The 25946-nt window shown below is 38.4% G+C and overlaps 1 protein-coding gene across 10 annotated transcripts in view; it reads right to left on the reverse strand.

Annotated features, from left to right (window-relative positions):
• The window catches only part of ABLIM1 (actin binding LIM protein 1), a 136395-nt gene that overhangs the window by 14776 nt on the left and 95673 nt on the right, over positions 1–25946 (reverse strand). For 3 of the 10 annotated variants that reach the window (XM_032190793.1, XM_032190797.1, XM_032190802.1), the window contains 8 exons: positions 23956–24111; positions 19389–19424; positions 17967–18096; positions 7681–7785; positions 5580–5627; positions 3129–3275; positions 840–931; positions 621–708 (listed from right to left, as the gene is read on the reverse strand). In XM_032190793.1, the coding sequence (XP_032046684.1) occupies positions 621–708; positions 840–931; positions 3129–3275; positions 5580–5627; positions 7681–7785; positions 17967–18096; positions 19389–19424; positions 23956–24111 (802 nt within the window). Of the gene's footprint in view, positions 1–620; positions 709–839; positions 935–3128; positions 3276–5579; positions 5628–7680; positions 7786–17966; positions 18097–19388; positions 19425–23955; positions 24112–25946 lie in introns of all 10 variants that reach the window. The other 7 variants (XM_032190792.1, XM_032190795.1, XM_032190794.1 and 4 more) reach the window with 7 other exon arrangements.

Below are 25946 nucleotides of genomic sequence, written 5' to 3' on the forward strand. Positions count from 1 at the left end.
TCATCTCTGGACATCTGTGGTAGCCACTAATGTATATCAAAGTGTGCAAAAAGGCCAAAAGCTGATGTTTATTTCTTTTTTTTTTTTTCTCTGCAACACAATACACCCAATCAAATGTCAGCCACTGCTGAAATACTACCTGTGTTTAGAACATGCAGCTCCACTAGTAAATGTTGCTGACTTTCTGTCCCTGAGGAGAGACTAAAAGGTGATTGCAACCACCAATTTAAGTAAAATGTGTTATTGTAATTTAATACATGTAAGCCAGTTATCAGCATGTGTGTGAGGTAACAGTTACTGAAGCTCATTCCTTAACTATTTTAGGAAATTTCTCTCCCCAGAATAGCCTCAGAATTCTCAGGCTTGCATTTCTTCTAGTTTTAAAAAAAATAATAGTCAAAAGAACACAACAACAACAAAAAACACGAACAATCTCCCCACCCCCCACCCAACTGCCTTCAACAAAACTAGCTAATGTATTAGCCCACTCTTTTCATGGGAGAACACCACATATCAAGCAGTCTTCCAGTGGTCTCTCTTCTGGGAAACCACTGAATATGTGCCTTTGGGGTGTTCATTATTCACTGTTCATTGGTAGCTTCAATGCCTATGTGAATTACCTGGAGAATCGTAACGACTGGCAGAAAGGGATGACCTCTCCTTTTCCATCTCTTCTTTCAGTATCAATTGTCCAAGACCAGAGTTAAGCTAAAAATGGCAATTAAAAAAATAAATGAATGAAATAAAGCTAGTTGAGGTACAAAAAATTGCTTATGGAAAGAAAAGGAGCATTTTTTGTATGGTGTTCAGAAACAGTATGAAGACAAGGTTATAATAACCTTCATGAGCTGCTCCTCTTGCAGTTGCCGGCGTCTCTGTAGCTCCTCATCATCTTCCTCTCTTCCACTTGACCTGCGTCTCATGTCAGCTCCTGCTTCCATAAAACCACAGTACAGAGAGCTTTGTGTATCCATTCTACTGCAGCTTGAAATTTCAGTGCTAGTTCAATGTATTCATCATTTTGATTTACTGAATAAACAAAGCAATGTTTTCTTGCAGACTCAAGTTATTCAAAATTTGCCCTTCATAAAACTCACTCAGATAGCCTGTCCTATGGCTAACAGTTTCTCATAAAATTAACAAGAAGTTAAACTACACATGGGCTCCCAGCCAAGCAACGGTCCTGAATAAAAAACTGAAGAATTAAAGTAATAAGGAAAGGAGCTCAGATTTCTAGTTCTGGAAACATGGGGTTTAGTGTACCTGCAAGTGTACCAGCAGTTAAAAAAAAGTCTGATTTACATTTATACTTATCTAGACTCAGAAAAGTGAATTTCACATAACATTTCAAGTGGAAAATTAAATTTCATAAATCTCCTGAATAAACTCTCATAGTTGGAATGACTATAACATAATTTCTAGTATAAAATAAAGTAAATTAATTAATCCTTTGGATAAAGCTAAAACGAATTTAGACTGCTTCTACACAGGTTTTCCGCATTTTAGTTTCTTGATTTTTATTGGTTAATCTTTATCGTCTTGAATAGTCATAAAAAATGGTCTAATTTCCAGTTTGGATGCTAGGACACTAAAATGAATACACAGAGTACAACACTTCTGTATGCATTTAGCCAACTGTATTTTATTCTGCACAGACTATTTCCTCATACAGCTATTCACCAATACAGACTCAGTGTTTTATTTGAACGAAGACTCCATTTTGCTACTAAAGTCTCTGAAGGTTTACATCAATTGAATGTTTCGTACAGCACTACTAAATTGATGCTAACATAGAGACAAAAAGTTATCAAAAAATTATATCTTTGTATTCAATTTATTTATTATTTTGTTTGGTGTCTCAGACTTTTGCAAGACTTCAGTACAATAGCTGCATGACTTATTTTTTGACTGCTGAGCTCAGTCTAGCTCTGTAACTAAAATACCACACTCAGAAAATCAGGTAACAAGCCTAAAAAACTAGGGCTTGTGAGTTTGTTTTTCAGTGCTTAATGTCTTTTTATTTCTGAATAAAATACATCCATGAGCACATTTTTATCTGTATAAACAGTCATGTTTAGTTTCTCGGATGTAACAAAGTCACTTGAGAGTCAATGTACGAAGCAGTTTTACTGGAAAAACTGTAATTAAAGTTATCATCCACAGCCAGGAGAGTGAGCCGAGAGCCAAAATTTCCAACAAAGCCTCTCCCTCTGACACACAGCATAATAATGCTGTAGTTATGACAAGCACCATCAGGAGAGGTTCAATGTAGATGTTAGCACTGTGACTGTAATGCTGTAAAGTTACAATCCTATATAAAGGACATTTTCAAACAATTGCCACTGCATATGCAGCCCCTTTGACTGGTAATCAAGCTCTCCCACATTATGTCACCTCTCACAGCAGTTCTATGAAAATCCCGTTGTGAGAATAACCGTACCTTCCTTCTCAGAAAGGAGGTTATGAGATAGGCAAGACCTTCACTGTTTCTGACTTGACTTCATAAATCAGCCAGGCTAGATAACTTTTGTACTGTGTTACATGAGGGTCAACAAAATCAAATGAAAAAAATACATTAAAAAAAAGTTTAAAAATGATCATGTGCATGATTTAAAGAAAAGTGAATAAGGTGCCTGCAACGTGACAACAAAGAAGAAAAATACACAGTCTATAGAAACAGTAAATCTGAAAAAAATAGGACTGTTTTAGTCTATTAATTGCTCCACTGCGGTGCTTGCACGGAAACAGTCATGTGGTTGGAAGCAATGACACTTTGTGTGGAATATTTGCCATTAGCTTAGGGCAAAAGCTTAAATAGACAATAACTGAAAGAAGTCAGGCTTGTGTGATACATCATACTGTTATTATGTTACTGTATGGGAATTCACATCAGTTGTCTACAGTTTGTATCTGTGTGATCAGTTCAAATGTCCTTTTGCAAGGACACTCCTCCTTACTCACTCCTATTCAACAGCTATAAATACCCAGACATCTGGAGGTCTCACCAGAAGAACTCCAGTTTGTGGAGAACACCTGGATTGGAAACAACCCTCCCTACCTGTTTTTGCACCTACTTTACTTATCAGTACCTCTTAGTCTACATCACTTACATTATTTCTTTAGCATACCTATGGCTGCAAGGGAGGGAGGACCTGGCCAGTGGTCCGTCTCAATCTTTGGTATCTCGTTGGGTGCTGGTGCGTGAGCTGCTGGGAACTTGGAGGACTTGATGATATCCTCGGAGGACTTGCTCTGTGCTGCCAAAGCAGCTGCATCTAGATGGCAATCAGGGAACTTAGCTATGTAGTTATCTTTATCAATATAAATCTCTTCCATATTTTGGCAAAATTTTATACTTTACAAGAAGGCCATTTTCAAAACTATGCATTTTCATGTTTTGCCTTTCTAATTGTAACTGGAAGCAACATAATGATTTCCTCTTGCCAACAGATTGGAATCAAGTCTTCTCATCCCGCATCCCTACCCCCAAATAACCCCAAGTCAGCTTGGGATTTCAATAGGGTTTCAGAGCGTTAGAATGATAGGCAAGAGTGAGAAAATTTAAGCCAACAGTATTTGCCAATATCTCCTAAGGACAGCTGATTAATAATGAAGATGAAACCAGATTTATGCACTGGTTTGTCTTCCCTCTAGGGTAAGAAAACAAGTAGTTGAGAAAGACAGCATTAATTTTAATTGTACTGATGCTAATTATTTCCTATGTTTCTGTGACAAGCTGCAAAACAAACATAAAAAAAATCTGAAACAAATATGTTTATTTAACCACTGTATCCTTTCTGCTGCATGTACTTGCTTATTAGCATGCAGTAGCAGTAAAAAGAGATGCAAATTTATTTATTAACTACTAAACTCCATTTAGATCAACTTGGCAGGGAAAGGCACTTGCAAAGAAATGAACCTCACCATTAACATATCTTAGCAGTGGCACATGCATTTAAGATTCCGGCCTAAGCCAAAGTCACTTAAAAGCATGTGAGGATGTGCATTATGGATTTCACTTCTTGATGTTAAATGTATATATACATATATATATATATACACACATATATATACATACATATATATATATATAAAATCAATAGGATTTAGTTTGCATTTAAAACATTCTTAACTACCTCTTATCCATGAACTGTTAGTCCAAATCACCTTTCTCTTATATGAAGCTAATATATCAGAAGAAATAATTCTGGATTTTTTCCCCCCTTTTTCTTTTTAAAGGGAAAGATATCTGTTATAAAAATGAAGCACGTTGTTACTCACCCAACCCACTCAGAGTAGTTTAGGAAAATCAGTATTAGATATCATTGGGAATTCTTAAAATTTTATGATTGGGAAACTAAGCATAATTACAGGTATGGAGAAATCTGGTCAGAGTTTACAAAAGCATGACTTCAAACAGTACTTACGTATTAGAATTGGTGATGTCAGTGGTTAAACATTCACATGTTAATGGGAGATGAGGAGATACATTAAAACCATAAAAATAAACAAAAGTAATGTTAAGACTTCTAAAATGAGCACATGATTTGAAAACTTAAAAAAGAAAGAGGAAAGAAACCTGATGTAAAACTTCAGCAGTTTACAATGCTCATTCCTGGCTACAGAATGGATTTCCTGGGCTTTCTTAATCATCTCAGCTCAACAGCTCTCAGCCAACTGTTCATCTGAACCCTGTAGTACTGCTGATTTGCTACTTAAATAAGTTTCATTGGGCAAAGGGTCTGCAAAGGGATGCAGAGTCTTTAAAAAGTAGAGTCATCTGTCTTTCACCACATCACATAGAAATCTCCTATTTAAAGTTTTCTGTTCACTGCAGAAGGGAATAGAAAACACATTCAAGGTCTCTCACTCTGCAATGTTACCGAACAGCAAGGCAGTTGGCTTCTGCCATCACTGTTATTGCAGACTTGCTAAAAAAAACATCTACTCTGAAAAGATAAGAGTACTAATGCTGTTGTCCAATTCAAAATCCAAACACTGGAACAGCAAATACACTGCACTACCAGAGCTGTTTCCTAGGGCTTGAGAATCAAATGAGTACTGTCAATGACAAGTTGCCTATATTATTTTCAGTATTTAAAGATTCCTGTTTGAAGCCACAGTACATTTGGAGTTCCAGTCTGATAGTAACATCCCCATCACTGCTGTTGAAATAAATTGTACTTTGTCTGTTTAAAATAAACATAATCCATGAAGTTCCTGTCAGAAAACAGACTGTTGTTAATACATTTTTCCACCACCAAAACCTGTATTCTGAAAATATGAAATTAAAGAAGTAAAATACAGAAAGCCATCGCAACATTATAAAGACAGCAAAATCCCAGTTAATGGCAATTTTGCCATTAATATCAATGTAGCCAAGATTTAAGCCATATGATCCAAATGAAACAACATGCGTTAAAACATAATCACTCAGCAGGACATGCAATAAAAGCTGTTTCAGGCTTGGACTACTGATTTTTTTATGCTTGCAGCATAAACACTGAATACTTCTCACTATCCTGCATGCATTTCAATTGACAATTGAGATCTGAAACAAAAAGAGAAAGATCATTTACCATGTTGTTTGTAGATTGGAGGTTTTCTGTAAATGTTGACACCTTGATCTGTGAAATTGAGAAAGAGAAAAATGTTGATACGAGAACTACTTCAGTTATAGTTGAAGTTAACCCCAACACTAAAACAGCAGACAGACCAAATCAAGGATGTAGCACAAGAAAAAGCCAGTATTACACAGAATCAGATTATTTGAAGAAAAGAAAACATAAGAACAAGTGACAAGTCAAAGACATGTGGTATGAAGTCCTTTGGAGCTGATTCTGTAACATGTGGATGCATCCAAATCATGACCAATTTACTTCAAATATTCAGAAGATTATCAGTGTCACAGACATTAGGAAATGCAAACAAGCAAGAGAGTTCCATGGTGAAGATACAAGCTATTTGGGGAAACTACCCCAAATAACTTCTTGTGGAAAATTGTGCTTCTGTCATAACAGCTCAATTTTCTTTCCAGCTGACTGGCTGGATTGAGAAGAGGATAATGCAGCAAGCCTACAATTCACTTTAAAACCCAGAGAACAAAATAGCTGCCTCACACACTCTTTTGAACAGTCAACAGCTAGATTTCACTGAGTCAGTGCTAAGGGATACACTGCTAATCCTCAAACCACAAGGATAGACTTTTTAAAATATATATTTATTTTTTATTTAAGGACCACCACATTGCACATTGCAATGTAAATCAGGAAAAAGCACTTCCTGGAACCCTAATGGAGTAAATCTACTGCATGTCTAAAGATAAAATATTGTTGCAAACAGTGATCCAAGACAGAAACTACATTGTTCTAAAGTACCCACCCACCTCAAACCAACACTTCATGTATTACAAATACAAGATCCCATTAAAGTGCTACAAATACACAGATCCCATTAAAGTGTTACAGGAGACAACCTCTGGCATTAAGGAAAACCAAGTAGAAATCTACCAAAATTAAGGTAAAACTTACTCTACGGAACCCTTCCTTGGCTAAGTAGGCCAATTCCTTGCACACAAAGACACTGCGGTATTTCATTCGTGTTCATGATCTGTTAGGGCTACTTGAACAGCAAATGGGTATAGCTATTAAAGGGCAGTCACGCAGTACTTTTGTGCAAGCCTGAGCTAGAAAGTCGTAAGGGGGCTGTGAAAACGGCTCCTGGGGGGCTGCTCTGTGCCAGGTGAGCAGGACAGCTCTCCCACCACACTGGGGACTGTTTACTTGGCTGGGTAAGTCATGCAAAGGCACTTTAACTTGCACAAGTAAAAGCAGCCAGGTTAGGTTAGGCAGTAAAAACAGCCCACCTGGGCCATGCCAGGTCATACTGTCTGAAAGGAAGCTCACATCAGTGGTTCATCTGCCTGGTCTGAGGCCAGGCAGCCCAGCAGTAGCCTCTGCAGTGCAAAGGGACACTAGATGGAAGGGGACCTGAAGAATAACTGGATATAAGGCTGTCAGCTAGCACTGATGCAGTCAGACAGCGTGTGTCCACAATCCTAGGGACACACATCCTTTCCTATCAAACTGCAAGACAGGTGATCTCAGAGGCTGCAGCTCACATCTAAACAGATATTGCCCTTTATGGAGAGTGCATCCTGATGCACATGTCCTTGCAGATCTGCAGGGCTCTGTGAGGACACCATGCCACTGCACAAAGTAAGCGAAATATCATCATTTGGCTAAAATAAAATAATAATAAAAAAGGAACAATAAACTGGTTCAAGACTGAACCAAGTCCCAACCATGACTATACATATAATGGCTCACTGGTCACTGGGAACCGCAACCAACTCCTCCAAACTTAGCAGAATGATGCTGGTGCAACTGAAAGATCAAGCACTACATAGCTTACATCCAGCTCACGGGCCACTAACAGACCCTGAAAAACATAGTATTCTAACAGTGAAACACCTGACCAACAGAAGAGAGAAAAAACACCAGAAACCCCCCGTTTCTGAAGGCACTGCTCCTCCCAGGAAGCCGAGGAGCAGGCAGTCCCAAACCCTGCGTGTGCACACCATGGCAAACAGCGTGAAACAATGGAGACAAGACAGGAGTTACAAAGGCTACATTCTACACTGTGACAGGACACCGAGACACATACAGTGCCAGCTCCTACCTGGAACATGGAAATGTTTAGGGGCCTGAGCGTAAGTTGGAGTGAGAGGGCGGCTGTCTGGCCGATAGGGGACAGGGGAGTTCCGACCGCTGGACGGCTCATTGCCTCCAATGAAAGAATGGAGAAAACAAAATGAGAAGAGGGAGAGCAACAAACAAAATAAGATAAAATAAATTAAAAAAAGCAAGCCCAATCAAACCCAAACAAAATTGGTGGAATCAAAACCTCCAGGGAGAAATGTTTGAACCAAAAATATAAACACAAACAATAACAAGGTCTGGTAGCCCTGGTGACTTTTTTTTTCCTCATTTTCCTGCAGAAACAAAGATTTGTGTTGAGGCTGGAGTTGAGGTTTTAGCAGCTCACACTCATTCTGACGGCATGCAGGCAGGAGCTGTGTGCTGGCAGCTGGTGATTAGATGGGCGATGTGGAGAAGAAGAATGGAAGGTTACTTGGCAATGGTTTAACATGGCTATTGACATTTGGAGTTAAAAGTTGCAGGCACAGAGCACAGTAATTGATACGCAAACCCAAAATGAAACCAACTCCCAAGCAGGGAGAAGCAGATGCTGGCAGTTACTACAGTTCCCTAAACCAGAAGCGCAGAGAAGCTAGAGATGGAAAATAGCCGTTAGGTCACTTGGCCAATATCAAAATGCATACCTGTTCCTTACACACTCTTTCATTGGTTTATTCTTCCAATAGGAAGTTTTTGATATGGCAAAATAATTTGTAGAGCAATGCAGCCCACCTGATGGCTGAGCCCTCATCACTGGTGCCACCCCAGGTCTCTGTCAATGCCATGTCTGGCTCCAGTGACAATACTTCATGACTGCTGATTTAGCAAACCTGAATCTATTGTCTAAAAACTTAAGTTCCATTTGTATGGTTATTCTTACTAGGACTATATCTTTGCCTCCTAACAACCCATCAGCCCTGAAAACTCCCCCAGTCAGCGTGAGGGCTGCTGCAGAAATAAAGTTTGGTTCCTAAACCCCAAGACTTAACAGGCAGATTTCCCAACACACAGCTGTGTGTATTCCATAAAAGAACATTGCTGCCTTTTGCTTTGTGCCTTTCTTCACAGTAATGCAAACTCATACAAGCAAAAACTGTCCACCTGAGTGCTCAGTTTATATGGGTGTGTAAAAGGTAGGGGAGCATCAAACCTCTTAAAATTTTCAGGTATGCACCAGGGATTAAAAAAAACTAGCAAAGTTGATTAATAAAGCAAGAAAAACAAAACAAAACACCACCACAAAAATAAACTAGTAGACAAGTACAAGGAAGCTATAAAACATCAAAAAAATAAATAAATAAAAAATAAAAATGCAGGCCTTCTTTCAGCTGCAGGTTTCCTATGCTCCATTAGACTACCCAAAACCTCAGACCAAGCACTCTTCTTATTTATACATTGGGGGTGGGAAGTTTTCTTTTACACCATTCCTCTTTAATTTGAGTAGTCATCTACCAATCTAAAAGGCACCAGAAATGAAAAAAAAAAACACTCTTAACACAGTTAGAGTTGTGTCTCTGTGAAACACAGTTGGGTCTCACCTAGACCCAACAAAGTATGCTCACATACTTAAGGAATGCTGGCTAATCTCCTAGCTGGTACACAGATAACTTTTTTAGAGAAAACTGGTGATGTTGTGTCATGCACATAGTACAAGGCACACAGTTAGCATGGTATCCTCCTGCACATGTTGCTTTGCAGATGTCTCTGTTGCCTGGTATTTCCCGGGGTTCCTGCACGGTCCATCTCTTTCTAATGACTGCTACTAGTACTGATATATGACTCTCCTTTACAGTTTCTAGGATTGCAGTCTCATTAACTCCAACCCCTGCAGGAGGGAATGGTACATCTATTTAGACTCTCATTAGATCATCCCTGGTGAGCCCACTTTCATAACAAGGCTTAAATGCTTCAGATGCAGCTATAAAATCACCCACCATTTATGAAAGCAGAATTTTGTGTTAAAGTTCATGCTTAGGAACCTGCGTTTGCAGAGAACCAAGAACATAATTATTTTTATTTGCTTGTCATTCTTAAAAATCACTACAGGTTAATAAATACAACATTCTCTGATGCCTTCTCAGAAATTAAAATTAAAACCATCAAAAACTGAAATGTTTTGTTTCTAAAAGACCCAATCTTTTTCTTTTTTTTTTTCTTATACTGCAACAAATCTGCAAAAACAATGTGGAATTGTTATAAGACTTCATCCATATACCCATTTTTCAGTAAATAGAAATAAATTATTTTCAACTTTGCCCAGAAGAACTGTATAGGCTTCTGTCCTGAGCAGCTTTAAGGTACCATCTACAGTGGGTCTTAGGAACAGAAAACCTTAGGAACTTCATGTTAGAGTTGCTTGGAAAATTTTAATGTTTTGGTAGGAAAATGGCACTGTTGGAGTCTAAAATGATTTCTAGAATAACACAGGCTTGGTAGGCATTTGCTGAACACTAGATAGTGCCTGAGGGACTAGGAAAGGCTAGCAGTTCTGGGTCCCTGACCCTAGCACTGATCTTAACACATATAGGAGATCAGAGAAAATGCATAAAAGGGTTTTGAAGTGAACACAAATGACTAGCCATGCTTTGGTCAGTTTTTCAGTATAACGACACTTTTCTTATGACTTCAAGCATATGAAGTGTCCTGCTGGGTTTGGTGCTGAGGGAAAAAAACAGTTCCAAATTCAAAGAAAATTAGTGTTCAAGTGAAAATGATGCACCACAGAAACATGCTTATAATGAAATGGAAACACAAACAAACAAACAAAAAAAACTCAGCAGCACTCCATGAAATCTTTTAGAGGCTAACTGTACTGAAATTTCCAAGAACAGAGTCCTCAGACAGAGCACCCTAGGCTATTAAGAAATCTTAACTAACTTCAACTACCTAAAATGTAAAATGGCTCAGGGGGTGCTTCTTGAAAGGAAATGGAGAATCAATGCTCTGGACAATACTGCTTCAGAAAATGAGTTTTCTTTAGTGACAGACTACGTAAATTGGAAGAAGCCTGTGTATCTTCAGTATCGATGTCTTTAGAGTGGGCATATGCAGACAGGAGAGCAGAGCTAACCTGCCTGTACTTACCTCCCAGTGCCTCGAGGCCAGCCTGCTAGCAGCTTTACGTAAAAGTAGGGGCTGAGCCCACTGCACTGGGGTTCCTTGCTGTGCCTACACCCAAAAGCCTGTCATCATATCTCAGAATAAGCTGTAACTGGTTTTGACTCCACAAAGCAATGAGAGCACTCCAGTTTGCCAATCCTGTGGGAAAATCTAATTCCTGCTCCCCTGGCATGAAGCTTAATGTGTGTGTGTGTGTAGATGGGGGATGTTAAAAAAAAAAAAAAAAAAAAAAAAAAAGAGTAATTTTAACAGATATCAGTCACTTGAGCACAGCAGTCACTGGGCCCACCGTGTGATTCACAAGCTAAATTCACAGAATCAGACTAAAAAAAATCAGTATGCAACCAACACTGAGCTTTCTGTCAACCTGCAGTTTAGTTGCTTTACTTCCGAACAGACAAAAAACCACCTCAACAGAACCTAAGCCCTAAGTCCTTTTCATGTTTCGTCCAGCTGCCATTCATCAGCTTATCCAAATGTGTAGTCCATGTTTCCCAAACAAGTCTGAAAGTTATGAAGCAGCCAAATCATAACTGTTTTCCAGAGCAGAACTTTCAGCTACATCCTCAAAACCCTGGAAATTTATCACATGCACAGAGTATTTGATTTCAGAGACCCGTCTTGGGGCAGGAAAGGAGGAACCTGTGAAAAACAAGGCCCAGATTCACTAGGGAGGTCTGTAGATTCATTATGGGAAGGTCTGGGAGTAGAGGAAACCTCCCCCCTTAACTTGGTGCTCTTTTCAGACAGAAATCTTATGGGGGCTTTGCAATCTTCTTGAATGCCTCTGAAAAATTCTAGGCATGTAAGATGAAATCCTGGGTCTCAATGAAAGTTTTGTCTCTGATTTCAGTAGGGTCAGGGTTTCTTTCATTCATGGACTTGTTTTGATTCTTTCATAGCGAAGACAGTACTTTATTGAGACAAGCCCAAATTCAATGGAGAGACCAAATGAGTTTAAATGAAGTCTGAGTTGATGAATATTATACCCTCTTTCAGCCTGTTCAACGTGTAAATTACATCAACAAACTCTAACTAAGATCTCCTTAGGCATATTTAGCCCCCTCAATTCTTAAAGGCCTTAAAATCTGGCCTTGTCTCCAAGGCATGAGTATTACACTGATTTAAACATAATGCTGTATGTAAACACGCAAAGCGGTGTAAATGTCAACTTTTTTGGCTTAATGATACAAAATAGCACAGGTGTATGTGTCAACTGTCAACTTCATTATCATTATGCTGTTTGGAAATTACGCCCCTTTACTATAGTAGTTTTGGCTTGACCCATATTCTCTGACTCCTAAAAAAAATCAACACAAAACAAAACACTACAGCTTTATGAAATATTTCCAGCAAATTTACACCAATTCTACCTTCCTGCTCAAAGTACAAGTGGCTTCGAAAAAGGCCAAGTACAAAGATGTATGATACCTATTTGTTAAATCATTGTAAACATATCTATCACATCTAATTAACTCCAAACAGTGCTCCAGTTCTCATCTCAGATGTATTCACAGGGGTGACTCCCTAGTAGAAAAAGAGGTGTTACTCTCAAGGGTAAAATAAGGCAGTTCTTTAAACTCTGAAAACTGACGGTTATGATATCCAAGGCAAACCACCACAGACAAGATTATTAGGGAGTTGCATTAGGTGCAGCCAGTACCAGACCAATCTCTCTTTTCTGCTAGAGGCTATGTGGACACTTCGTATACAAGGAGAACAAACGCAGAACCATGTGGGAAACCCAGCTGAACCCACCAGTGGGTAATGATAGCTGTATTAGAACATGGAGTAGTGAAGAGGACACATAATACAGTGCAACTGGACTTTACTCAACACTACCTGAATGATTAAAAAAATTACCACACCAAATCCCCTAATTAAATTCAGAGCAAGCTATACTGTCTCCTATGAAAACATGTTCTCCTACATGTTGTGACAGGCACAGGGCTTATTTAACGAAAACATTCTCTCTCCCTATAATATTGTATACATATAGTACATACACACATATATACACCATGTGGGTTTTCTGAGTGCATCTGGTTACAAACTATCTTCCATCATAATCTGTTCAAAGGACAAGCCAGAGCTTGCTCTGACTTCAGGAACATGACAAACATTTGTTCATCTAAAGTTTGGGTTTTGTCAGTGCTCCACTGATCACTTAACATACTGGAAAAATTACGAAGGTCTTCAGGCCTGTTGACTTTTTGTACCTCTCAATGTTTTGTAGCAATGAGAAGACAAAGATATTCCAATACCTGCTTATCTTCAACTTAAACAAATGAGAGAAATCATGATTTTTGCCTAATTTCAGTGTACCATAGGACCTTACTGTATCTTTACCTGCTATATAGGAGAAAGTACTGTTACAACACATTTCTATTACACAGGTAAATATCACTATCAAATTGTTCCATCTGATAGTACTAATAAATTAACAGCATTAACTTTTTCACTATGAGATTTGCAATAATTTGATGATCCTTCTCTGAAACTTCTGCAGCTTTTCTTATGTCACTCATCCTGCTGTGAATCTACCAGTTCCCTGTAGGTCTTGTAACATCTCTACATTGCTCTTCTAGCTGGAGCATCTCCTTCTTCTGTCCTATCCAATCTAACATCCACCAGAACAGCCAAGTTCTCTTCATGGTTACTCCTTTTTCCAGCAGGTATGGATGGACATCACTCAGAAGCACAGCATACAGTTGGCTGCACTGCTCACTGAAAAAGCTGTTGCTCGTGTGCTTTATTGGCTGCTATTCTCACAGTCTGCATGTCATCAGGAAGCTCTGCCTGCAATTTTACTACATGCTTTAGTTCAGATCACTGATAAAAACATCCCAAGTTACTTCATCTATGTATGTTTTTATAGAAGTCTGAGTTTGGCTCAATGCTCTGGTGGAGCTCAGCTTGCAGTGGTGAACTGAAGCCCAAGAGCGTACTTTTTGTTTTACTGAGCGGCCCCCTTCCTCCACAGAGAAGAAAAAAAAATGGAAATGAAAATCATGGGGACATTCCCACCACACTAACCTGTGCACCAAACTGAAGTGCTCTAGGTCACCTTAAGAAGGAGGTTTTTTTTCCTCAACCGGCAATTAAGAGATTACTCTTCCAATTGAGCCATGTGAATTACAAACTGTGAGCACCTGCTGCTTGCCCCCTCTCAAACGCACCACATCCTCAGACGGTGCACATGTCACAGTGATATGAGCCACAGCTTTGGGAGCCTTGCTTAGTTACCACATGTGAACCCTGTACAGGCCTAAGACCTTTACGTAAAATTTTCAGAAAATGGTAGATTCTTACAATGTTCTATGTACATCTACTTTGTAAGAACCATACTCACCCCCTTGTCTATAGCACTTACAATTCCAATTAGTCTTCTGCACCAATAGCTGCGATACAGGGCTAATCTACACATGAATATCTTTGAAACATGAAAACAACAGGCATGGTTTTTCAATAGTTCTTCTGATTTATCTACTGAAGAAGCTATTTTCTCAACAGAAAAAGAATGAAAATGCCAGTTGAAAGAGTGTAGGTAGTAACTTGGGTTAACAGCAAAAAAAAAAAAAAATGTTGAAATTGCAAGGGTTATGGATTAACTGCATGCTGAAATAAGCTGTGTATCTATTTTTAAGGGTCCCAATCTTTTAAGTTTGAAGTGAGGTGTGGTTTTTTGTTCTTGTAGTGACATATTAGGAAAGTTGAAGTGCATATTAACAAAAATCACCTAAGGACAAGCTAAACTAAAATTAGTAATGGTGCTCTGAATGTTTCAGGAGAGATAACATTGAGATCTATTAGCATTTATTGAAAGCGCATGGCAACAACTGCCTTGCAACTGTTTTTAACTCCAATTTCTGATTATCTGTGTTAATCAATGGTGCCAGAATAGAGTCTGTGCTCAACATATGTAATTGCCTCTTCTTGAGCTTTTGTAGGTGATATAAGCTATGACTGTCTCCCCCAACATAAAGAAACAGCACAGCCAGAGAATGCTCAAATAGAAATAAAAGTAAAACCACATCCAGAGAAAGCAAGAAACTAAAAGCTTGTTGAGCTGAATGAGCTCCTTGAAGGGACACACAGAAAAAACTCTGCCCTCAAATCAAATAAAAAAAAAAATTACAGGTTAAAAAATGAGAAATGACCAAATCCTCAGTTAGCGTAAATCCTTGCAACTCTACTGACTTCAGCAGAGTTTGCTGATTCTCACTAGTTGAGGAGAGGCCTAGGGATTTTATTTTGTTGGGCACTAGTTATTGCCAATACGATTAATAATGATTTATTTCCTTATTGACACTGATCTTGATATAACTTGTGGTGTGTTTTTTTTTTTTTTCCTCATATTTTTTGGGTCACCTTGGTCTCATTCAGGCAGGATTTGTAGTTAATTTTTAAATATGCATTTTAAGAACATGAAAATAATTTCATATGCTAGTTGCTGTAGGGGTTGTTACATATTACTTTAGGAAGAGGCTAAGTTAGGCACGTATAGGCTCTAAGCAGTAGATGATAATGCTTCCCTCTGTATTTCTAACAGGGAAATTGCTTGATGACTTGTCAACTAGGGCCCTTAGAAATGACATATTTCCTCTAAGAAAGGACATTATGTCTATTCTACCAGAGTTTAAAGTGTAACGGCACATTTCAAGGCATGCTCAGCTACGCAGCCAATGATAACCTTACGAAGATGCACCTCATTAGCTTTGACAGAATGCTAATAAATCTCCAGCCCGGAGGGTACTCCTTGGAGAGGCCTGGCTCCTTACCTTTGACATGGGGGATGAAGTGGTGTCGGAAGGGGGAGTTGGGGCGGGAGTCATGGTGTGCGGAGCTGAGACTGCTAGTGCGCAGGTATGACAACCGCTGCACACCAGTAGAGAGCAGCTCTGCGGCAGCAGGGAATCGGGGGGCAGAACAAAATGAAAACAAAGAAAAATAATAAGAGAAAGGCAGGGAAGGAGGCTTCAAAGGAAGAAAAAAAAGGCATTAAACAATTAGGATTCTGAAAAGGAGGAAGGAAAAAAAAAAAGGTTAAAAGACGTACCAAAGGGTTCATAAACATTAGACAAAGTTACAGCAAGTAGTTGAAGAGAGGCTCAGATTTGAACTGCATTACTAATTCAGCGTAATATTTACTTGCTTAATGAGCTTCTTATCTATGCCTTGTTACCAGAAAATAGCCTGCTGCCATCATGCAAACATCACAAACATTGACGCTCAATTAGTTAAGAGAGCAGCTGTTTTGAAAAGTGCCTGACCAACTCCACATCAGTCAAGAGGCATGCAAGCTGCCCTCTATTGTTTTAAAGCATTCCAAAAATGCTGCCAACGTCAGCTAGGGCATTATGGAAAAGGCTGCAAACTTTTTCAAAACTTGTAGCACTCAAATTTTGAAGAACCTGATGCTGACAACGTCAACACAGTGCTTCACTTCTCTCTCAAGGGCTCGCTGGAAGCCAAAGAGGAGTTACCTGGGGCCACTGCATTTATTCAGACAGAAGTTATTCTTGCAAATAACATGATTACAAGAAGTGATATTAGGAAAATAATGTTAAATATACACATGCTATTATTTGATATGAATAATGCTGGAGGAAAATTATAAATTAACAATCACCCCAAAGCAGGGTAGCAAAGATCAATTCTACAGAATTCTACAGATTTCTGTCTGTGTCATATGAGAAACAAAAACAGGTTAGCCAAAGATGAGATCATCTGAACAGAGATAAGCTTGAACAAATATCTTCTCGGAAAATCCCTCGGGCTGTGAACTTTTGAAGATTTTACATCTGGACCCAAATTCTGGCTTGAGCCCATCCGCCCATCAAAGAGTTACACAAACAGAGCCTACTTCTGAGGAGCATCCTTGACTGAACACAGACAAAAAAAATCAATCACAATAAGGTCTGGAATAAGTCTTGGATTTGTTGATGCCCCTGATACAACCAATACAAATAGAGAAATCCCCTTGAAATTGCCAGAATCAAGAGACAGAAGTTTGCAGCTTTTTCATGCTTTATAAGTCTCTTTCAGTTTTCATTATAATGTCATCTTAAAACACAGTCATGTTGTCAGCGCTAACTATAAGATACAATTTGCTTCTGTCCCACCTCCCTTGGGCCCATTAAATAAGGCATTCACTGACAGACACAATTAGCTGCTTTCAGCCCACCCTTACTAGGAAATGGCTCCAGCACTCAAGTTCCACAGTGGTGGCTCTACAATAAATCTTTAATTTTAAAATTGCAGCTGCTATTGTGGATGGGCCTTTGGCATGCTAAGTGTTCGTCTGCAATCACCAAGGAAGATGGAACTGCACGATTGTATCACTTATTTTAAAAATGGGTCACAAAGATTTAATTCATTACCATAAAGAATAAATCAATCTTGAAAAGTATTCAATGAATTACATTTACAGATACATTTTCATGCAATTTGGGTGTGGATGAACACTTAATTTTCATGTATTGCTTTCATATTACACAACCAGTAATTTGAATGCTCTTGGAACCTGAATGACTGTACGTTCTCTGTATTATACATAGAACTTGTGCATCATTTCTAAATCAATAATAAAAGTTGTGGTTTTTTTTTTTTTTTTTTTTTTTTTTTTTTTTTTTTTTTTTTTAAATGTCCCCTAGCAATTGTCCATGGTTTCAATTAAAAAAAAAATCTATCTTGCAAACTATGAGTATGTATAAAAACTAACAATTCAGAATATGCTGGATTATTTATTTTATATAAATGTTTTTTTAGGAGAGAGGAATCCTACATTTGTGACTTCTCTATAGTCAAGCCATAACTTTTGTTTCTAAGATGTGATACTTTTCACAAATTCCTGAATGAAGGTTGTGTTTCATTGCTGGAAATTGTTGCTCACTTCTACAAATATACACACATTTACAAAATAATTAATCAGAAATAAAATCAGAAGATCAGTATTCATGACACTCATCAATCTAGGGCAAAAGACTGCATCAATCATGAACAAAAAACACAGGGAGAAGAGAAGATATTAAAATATGAAGCTATTTTTCAAATGACTGCTAAGAGAAACAAATGCTTCTCTGTGCCACTCAGTGACATAATAAACACTACTTTTGTACATCCTTCTAACGCAGTTGCCCTTACCAGGTCTGTGGAAATGCTGAGGGGAACGTGACATGGTGGGTGTGTAGCTGTGACGACTGTACACTGGAGAATTAATGGAGCCCTGACTGGTAGACCTGTGAATCATGCGGTCCCGAACATCTTGATAACCCTGCAGAATAGAAGCAATTAAAAAGAATTCACTAGTAAATATAAATGCATGTTACACATTTCTTTTAGCAATGCTCAACTTTTGTGGATCTGCAGATATCAACAGAAGCTACTGAAACAATATTCCCTAAGCTTTCAACCCATTTCATTATCACTGATTGCTAATCTGTTCAAAGACTCTGATCCATTTTTATAGTCAGTGTCAGAGTTCAGTCTTGGAAGGTTCTAACTGCACCTGTCATTTAGGGTAACTTTTATTAAATGTTATGTAATCCTAGATTTCCCCACGTTCCTCCGATTCCATAAGGTCAGTTGCCTGTTCAGAGGATGCCTGTGCTGCAGCACATGGCAGAAGATACTCCTGAGCCAGCCTTCAATTAGCTAAGGTGGAGACCAACAAGAGTTCAAAAGAGGCAGCTCAGAGCTCTGTGGCTTAATTTACCATGTGTCTCAGCTAGCTACAAACAGGGTTTTTAGTACTCAAATTAGATCTGACACCCCCACCCAACCATCTGAAAACATGAAGCCTTCTTCTACAGCAAAACTCAGTTTTCTGTTTCCTGGAAAACAAAACAAACCAGAACAAGCCAAAACAAACCCAGAGCCGACAAAACAAAAAACACACACAAAGCAAAGCAAAACAGGACGAAAAGGGATGAGAGCAATTTGAATGCACAAAGAATTACATCAAATTTTATAGTCCCATTTTTTTTTGTTGTTGTTTTTAACCACGTAGCAATCACCATGACTTTTATGTGGCAAACAAACAATACTCTCCACCCCCAAAATGAAAATGCTTATGCAATAGCATCTATAGGAACCTGACAAATAACTTTACAAATATTTAATGTTACCATAGTGTTCAAAACAGCCCCCAGGGAAAACCAAACCAAACCATAGTTATGTTTCCTTCAAGGCAAAACTACAAATGTTTTAGTAGCAGCCATGTCTTCTTATTTAAATGCTTAGAGCAGCATTTTAGCTCATGTCAATCATCCATCTCCAGAGATCCTGCCTGTGGCAACCAGAAGGATCAATGTACAAGTGACCTCTGGTGGACAAGTGGCTCTGCTTTATAGACAACAATTGGGTAGCGGCACGAGCTTCATTTCTCATACAATCTGTCAATGAAAGAGTAATGTTTTCTTTTTAGAGTTAATTTTCCTTAAAATTCAATATTCAGAAAACATTTCTACGTAGCAGAAAGAGATCAGATGGGTAACAAAATCTACACCTGCATTTGCTGAAGTGAGCAATTGTAATCATAGTAAGATTATGTTCCACCAAACTTACTTCTGCAGAAGGGGTAGGTGATAACGTCCTTGGAGACTGCAAAGATACAAAAATAAAAATAAAAATAAGGTTACAGAATCATCACTGCATGTTTTGGGCTAGAAAATGGCAACCCAGACATTGCTGCAGATACACGGATATACAGCAGTATGAAGTGGCAAGGTAGACATTACTGAGGCCATCATAACACTGTAACTTGCTTTTTCCACATTGCTCAGGAACTGGTCCATAAATCATTGAAGCAATTAAAGTCTCTGGGAGAATCTTTATAAGTGTGATTAATTCAGTCAAATATCATGAAACAACATCTCTCAACCATCTAATCATTGTGGTAGTTAAAGCATATCTGTAGAGATCAGAATCAGAAAGGGTTATTAATTTAATAAGCATACCTGTTATGAAGAAATCTTTAAAGTGGAAATCCAAAGTAAATAACCTTAACTCAAAGCTTTGCATGGCGTCAGAAATAGAGAATGACTTCCAGGATGAAGCATGCTGTTCCTCCAACATGCACAGTCTGGCAAAAATCTCCTTTTCCTCAAGGCCTTACATTTCACAGCCAATGCAAAGCAGCACGTAGTTGTCATCAACATTTCTTTGATATGATCTCTCCCTAAGTTAACTTTGTATTCATCCATCTTTATGCAAGGAGCACAGACAGGAATTACAGCATGTATATTGAAAGAAGTATGCAAAAGCCAGTGGTAAGAAATATGCACAATAGTTATGAAGAGTTTCTATTATGTAGATAGGGAAACTGAGGCAAGACATACCTTTAGAAATGAAGCATAAGATCATGCATAAATTGGTGGTATAAACAGGAATAAAGGCCACGTATGATTACCAGTTATGTGTCTTTTATCACAAGACAATTTGAAACTGGAAGATCAGGATTTAAAATATTTATTCTTTTATGCATTAAGTTTCCATATTACTTAATTGCCATAGCAAACGTGGCAAGAGTTTATGCTTTTAAATATGACCACAGTTGTTATAGGATGACACAGCCGTTAAGACAATGTCTCAGCACCAAAACTGCTGATTCTGGTTTAATTATTACAATAATTCACAACAATATTTAGTGTAAAATGTATGCTCAATTTCAGGTAATAACCAGAAATTCACCTCTACATTTTGCAGTGTGAGACCATTAACTCTCACAGAGCTGTTAATACTGGTGATTATTGCAAATAACCAAATTTCCATAATCTGTTGAGGTTGCCTACTTGCTCAGGCAATGTAAATGGTTGTCACAGGAATTTAAGACTGGGAAGGCAACCCAGAAAGTGACTTGCTGATTCCATGACCAACATTTCAGGTATTTCCACTCATCACTATCTAACATCACCTCATTGCTTTTTGGGAAATGGAACCACCCTCTGCAGCCAACTCATTGTTTCATCACGCATAGGTGAACTGCTGTATTTTAAATTCTGAGTCATGTTTCTTCAGGGCTTATGAAGTCTTTTAAAATCTGTTCTGTTGCACAAGTCTTTACACTAGTCAGTTCAAAATACGCTCTGCAGTAGACTGTGAAGACAAAGTTCCAGAATAGTAAGCCAGTGGAAACACAAAATTATATCTTCCAGATTTTAAAAACAACATCAACAAACTTTGGTAGAGCTGTAGTGAACAAATTTACAGCAAAACTCCCCACAGCAGGCTCAGTCTTCTGTCACTTTGAGATCTACAGGGCTGCTCTGATGCCTGCAGTCATGTAGATCACTGATTTTTGGGAAATTCTGGCGTGCAACATTTTGGCCATCTTTACAGGTGTAATTTTACAATGCAACTTCCAGCACTTTGTTCTGATCTCATTTTAATTTCCTTTTTAATGAACTACCAGGTATGATGCCTGCTCCATTTTGAAGCATCTATCACATTAGAAAAAAACAGTTTTCTCATTTTACAGCAGTTTATTTACTGAAAGCTGCTACATAGAGTCATTGCTCTCAGCTGACAGAAAACTAAAACCAGAGAACACGCAGGGTAACATTGCTTCTCTCAATATTTATGCAGCACAAGTCAGAGATGATGAAAGATTTGATTCCTGTGTGAATCAGGTTGCTGCTAGCATGGCAGAAGTTAAAGGCCTGAAGAACCTGAGCAACTTTGACTTTCTAGAAATTTTATCATTGCATTAAGGGTCAGTCTCAGTAGCAATAAATAAATAAATAAATAAATAAAAGTACTGATTTCAGGCAACCATCTTCAGACAGCCACAGAGCACTAGCAGGCTCATTTCTCATCTGTTTTGTCTGAGAAACTAAACCTCCTCTTCACGGCCTTCTTGCTGCTGGAGGATCTGTAACTCAAGCATCCAGTATCTTTAACTAAAATATCCAGTTCCCGCTAGATGGTGCTATGTGAAAGCGTTTTTCGTCACAGGTTTATAGAAAAAAACAAAATTGTGATTTAACTGAACACCACAGATTATCGGTGAGAAACTTTTCAATGCATTTCCCTTCCATTGCAATGAAGAATAATGTCTCATGCTGTTTCTTCACACTTTCTGTAGCTGAAGTATACAATTTTCTTGTAGTTTATTCCCTGTAATTTAAGGATTATCTCCACTACTGGGTTACTTTTGGTTGCTCTTAGACACCTGCCTTGTATAACATACGCACATCTTTCTTACCTGAGTTTGATTTTTTTATATATATATTTCTTTTAATTTATGTAAAGAGCATCTCTAGGGTGCAAGCTTAAGGTCAGGCTCACCTTTTATTTAACTCCATCACATGTAAACACTTTACAAAAATAATGCAGGCTAAATTACTCAGTCTGTAAATCCCTGCCATGACTAAATGTGTCACCTCCTTTGCTTTTTAAGGATGATGGTAACTGATATTTGAAGATTAAGTGTCACTCATATACACCAACACAAACACAAAGTAAGAGATCACTCCACCCCTGATGGGCTTATGCTTTCATAAGGGAAAGGGAAGGGAGGAGAAACAGGCACAGAGAGGCGAGGTGAATTGCCCAAGGTCACAGTAGTCACCAGTAGCATTGGGTAGAAAACCCAGATCTATTGAAAAGATGGTGAGAACCACTTTGTATCGGGAACAAATTTCTGTAGTCACAAGAAATTAATTGGATTTAATGCTGGTGATAACACAGGGTAAGAAAACCCCAAAGGCTTTTGCTTATTCCCGGAACAAGCATAATGGCAGACATATGCCTTTATCAGTGAGCAGCATCCCCTTAAGGATTAACAAAACTGGGCGAAATCAGTTCTTCTTCTGTGACTAACGAGAGATTTGTGTTTGTAGATGGTTCTGTGGAATGGCTCAGATCTGTTGGAACTGGTCAGAGATCACCAATGCATCTCACAAGAGTTATGAATCATACGTCAGCTGGATTCGCTGCCAGCCTGAATCTGAGGGCAGAAATTCTGTAATATTCTGACCTATTAATCACCTATGGTATTCCTGAGATAACAGTCTCCTGAATTTCCTCATGTTAACTTATAATATAGCTCATAATTTAAGATAAGCCCTATGAAATATCAACAAACAAAGTACAAAAGCAGAGAAAACCAATCTATTCGTGAGAAGAATGCTTTGCTAAGAGAGATCATCTTAGTCACTTCATACCATCTGTGCCTGAATGCTCTACTGTACTTCCTTTTTCCTCAGCATATCTTCATACTTAATTCAGTTACTGTCAGCTAAATTCACTGAGATTGCGAAGAAGTTTATTTCCACACCCATTAGATTTGCATTCTGGAAACCAGGTTTACAGTCAACTGGTAATACCAGACAAAACCTGCTTCATGATCTGCATTTAAACCGTGTTAACAGTGGTGGCAGCTATAGAAGTTCAGCTGAGAAAACTGAGGGACCATACAACCTGAAAGATACCTTTAAATACAAAATTAATAAAATAAATGAGACGATTGTTTCTCTTGTTGCAGGATAAAAGAATCTACTAAATGTCAGGAGTTTACAATGTGAGGCAGCTATTTCCATACTGCAACTAACCTGCTTTTCCAGGTGGAAGAGCACTTCATCCTGACCTATTTCAAATTTTATCCTGTATGTATGTCTGGCAAAGTGCTCTGGAAATATATTTCCCTTTGGCATGCAAGAGTGAAAGCATTCTGCTGCTCATAATCCTGTTACTGCCACAGAACATTATGGTATTCCTCATATTCTCTTGTGAGCACTGGTGCTCTACAGCAGCGTGCCTGGTACAGAGCACAACACCAAGCTGGCTTTTGCCTTGTGGTCTGGATTTTGCTGTACCCAAAAGCTAGAATATGCATGTGAATTATGAGCAGAGACACACACAAACAGCCTGCAACCTGCTCCCTGTTCCTCTGTCAGCAGCTAGTGTTAATGCAGGCAAGAAGTGGACCTGTGTGTTTAACTGTGCAGCTTCCCCACATAACACATCATCATCACTGTCCCCGTTAAGCCCAGATCAAACACAAAAAGCACTTTGAACAGCAGCAGCAACAATTCTAAAGAGTGTCAATTAGAAATTATTTCAAAAGAGGATAGAAGCGTAGCAGGCTTTGAGTAAAGCTTATAGCAGAATTGGTTGCTTGTTGGTTCATTACCTCTCCAAGACTCTGTCTCTCCTGTCTGTCCTCGTAGGCGGAAGTGTAGAATGGCTCATAAGTAATTAGGTCTGGACGTTCAATGTCATAAATGGCCTTGACTTTGGGAATGGCTGCTAAATCCTTGTAATCAAGGATCTCATTGTCTACTTTTGCCTGAAGGTCAAAGACAGAACATAAATTAACTTACACAAATGCACTGGTAATTTCTATTTTACACAATTTATGATTTTGTGTATTTGTTATCACACTGTTGCTATGGAAAACCCTTTTTGGCACTCTACACACAAAGTGGCTGCTTCTGTTTCTTCTCCAAGTGGGCCTCCCACTAAAAGCACGCAGTGTTTTCTGAGCTTAGGAAAGAAAGAACATTGCATATACAGATGTCATACAAAAGTTGCTTATCAACAGCACTGAGCTGGAAACTTCAGCTCCATAAAAGACTCATTTTGTGGCCTAAGGCAAGTCATTTCACCTCTGCTCTTATTTTCCCATCTGTAAAATGTGCGATAATATCAATTTAGATTGCAGATCACAGAGATTGTGAGAGGATTCCATGCAGGAGACCACAGACAGAACGCCAACCTATAAATCTGCACACAAGAGGAAATACAACTCATTACAAGGAAATAAAAAGGCAAGCAGGACTAGTTGTCAGGACTAGGCATCAAGCTCCCAACCGAAATTATTATATTGCATTCATCACTTAACCTATGCACAAACTTCTAACTAAAGCATTTTTTGCTTACTAACAGGATACTATGTAGTACTAACACTGACTATTTTGTCACTATATCTGGGAGGAGATCTTGACTAGTTGGAAACTGGGAGTAGGAAATAATTTCTAAAAAGACAGTTGTACCCATCAGAAGGAGCTAGAAAGAGGTCTTACGTATTGTTTAGGGAGCTAATATCTTCTCTTAATTAAGAGAAGACTTGTTTAAAAAAAAGATCATCATACATTCTTAACTACATTACTGAAGTAAACTTGATTTTTAAAGCTAATAGGGAATATTCAATTTGCTTTTCACCTTTTCTACTAGGTATTTTAGTTATTCATAGTAGGCTGCACATGAAAACAAGGCTGATCTGTTTCTACTCACATTCAGTTCTGTTCTGCTTGAGTACTAGCACATAATGTCTTCAGATTTAAGTGAATTTACCTTCCTGAGCTTTTCTAACAACCACTGGTCTTGGTGAGTCTTAAATAATGCCATAAATTAGATACAATACAAAATAACTTCTTATTGAGAAGCACGGCTTGAAATAGTTAGGAAATCCACTTTCTAAAAACAGCCTCAAATCTGCTCAGTTTTCACTCACCAGGTATAATGAAGTACCATAAACCAATTTAACCCTAGGTAAATAGGTAATTATACTAATGTGTAATGTTTTTACCACAGTTTGTTAATGAGCTGCAAATAGGTCTGGATATTTTTAATCCCACGTAAATTACTATAGATACTTTCATGTACTCCAGATGTTGCCCTATAGACTACGTTGTTCAGCAGTAGGTGAAGCTTCATGAACTTATCCAGGTGATGTTACCAGAAAGGATGGCAGTTCTCTGGGACATGCTTTGTGGTTTGACAGCTGCAGCGTGAACACTTCTGACATACTAGCTGTTTTTAGGTTGTTGCTGAAATGCACTGAAGAACTAGCACTTATCTCAAGCTTAGGACTGGAGATCTGTAATTTTGGTAATTTTTCTGCGTTATAATACATGTAACAAATCTGTATGCCTTACATTTTCACCTATATAATCTTAAGGTTATCTACAAAATGAGTGATTCAGTATTAAGTGCAGGTAACAGAAAAGAAAGTCTGCCCTCTGTGTCTGCTGCTTCTTCCAAACATAACCTTTGTCTTTGATCCCCTCATAATGGACTCTCTCACTAACTTGCCTTCCTGTCATTTTCTTCCTTAGCTGTTATCTTCCAGTTCTCCCTTGGAGAGTTGTGCAGGTTGTCTGAAGCATGTTTTACATCAGG

The sequence above is a fragment of the Aythya fuligula genome, chromosome 7 (assembly GCF_009819795.1).
Source record: "Aythya fuligula isolate bAytFul2 chromosome 7, bAytFul2.pri, whole genome shotgun sequence".
Lineage (NCBI taxonomy): Eukaryota > Metazoa > Chordata > Aves > Anseriformes > Anatidae > Aythya > Aythya fuligula.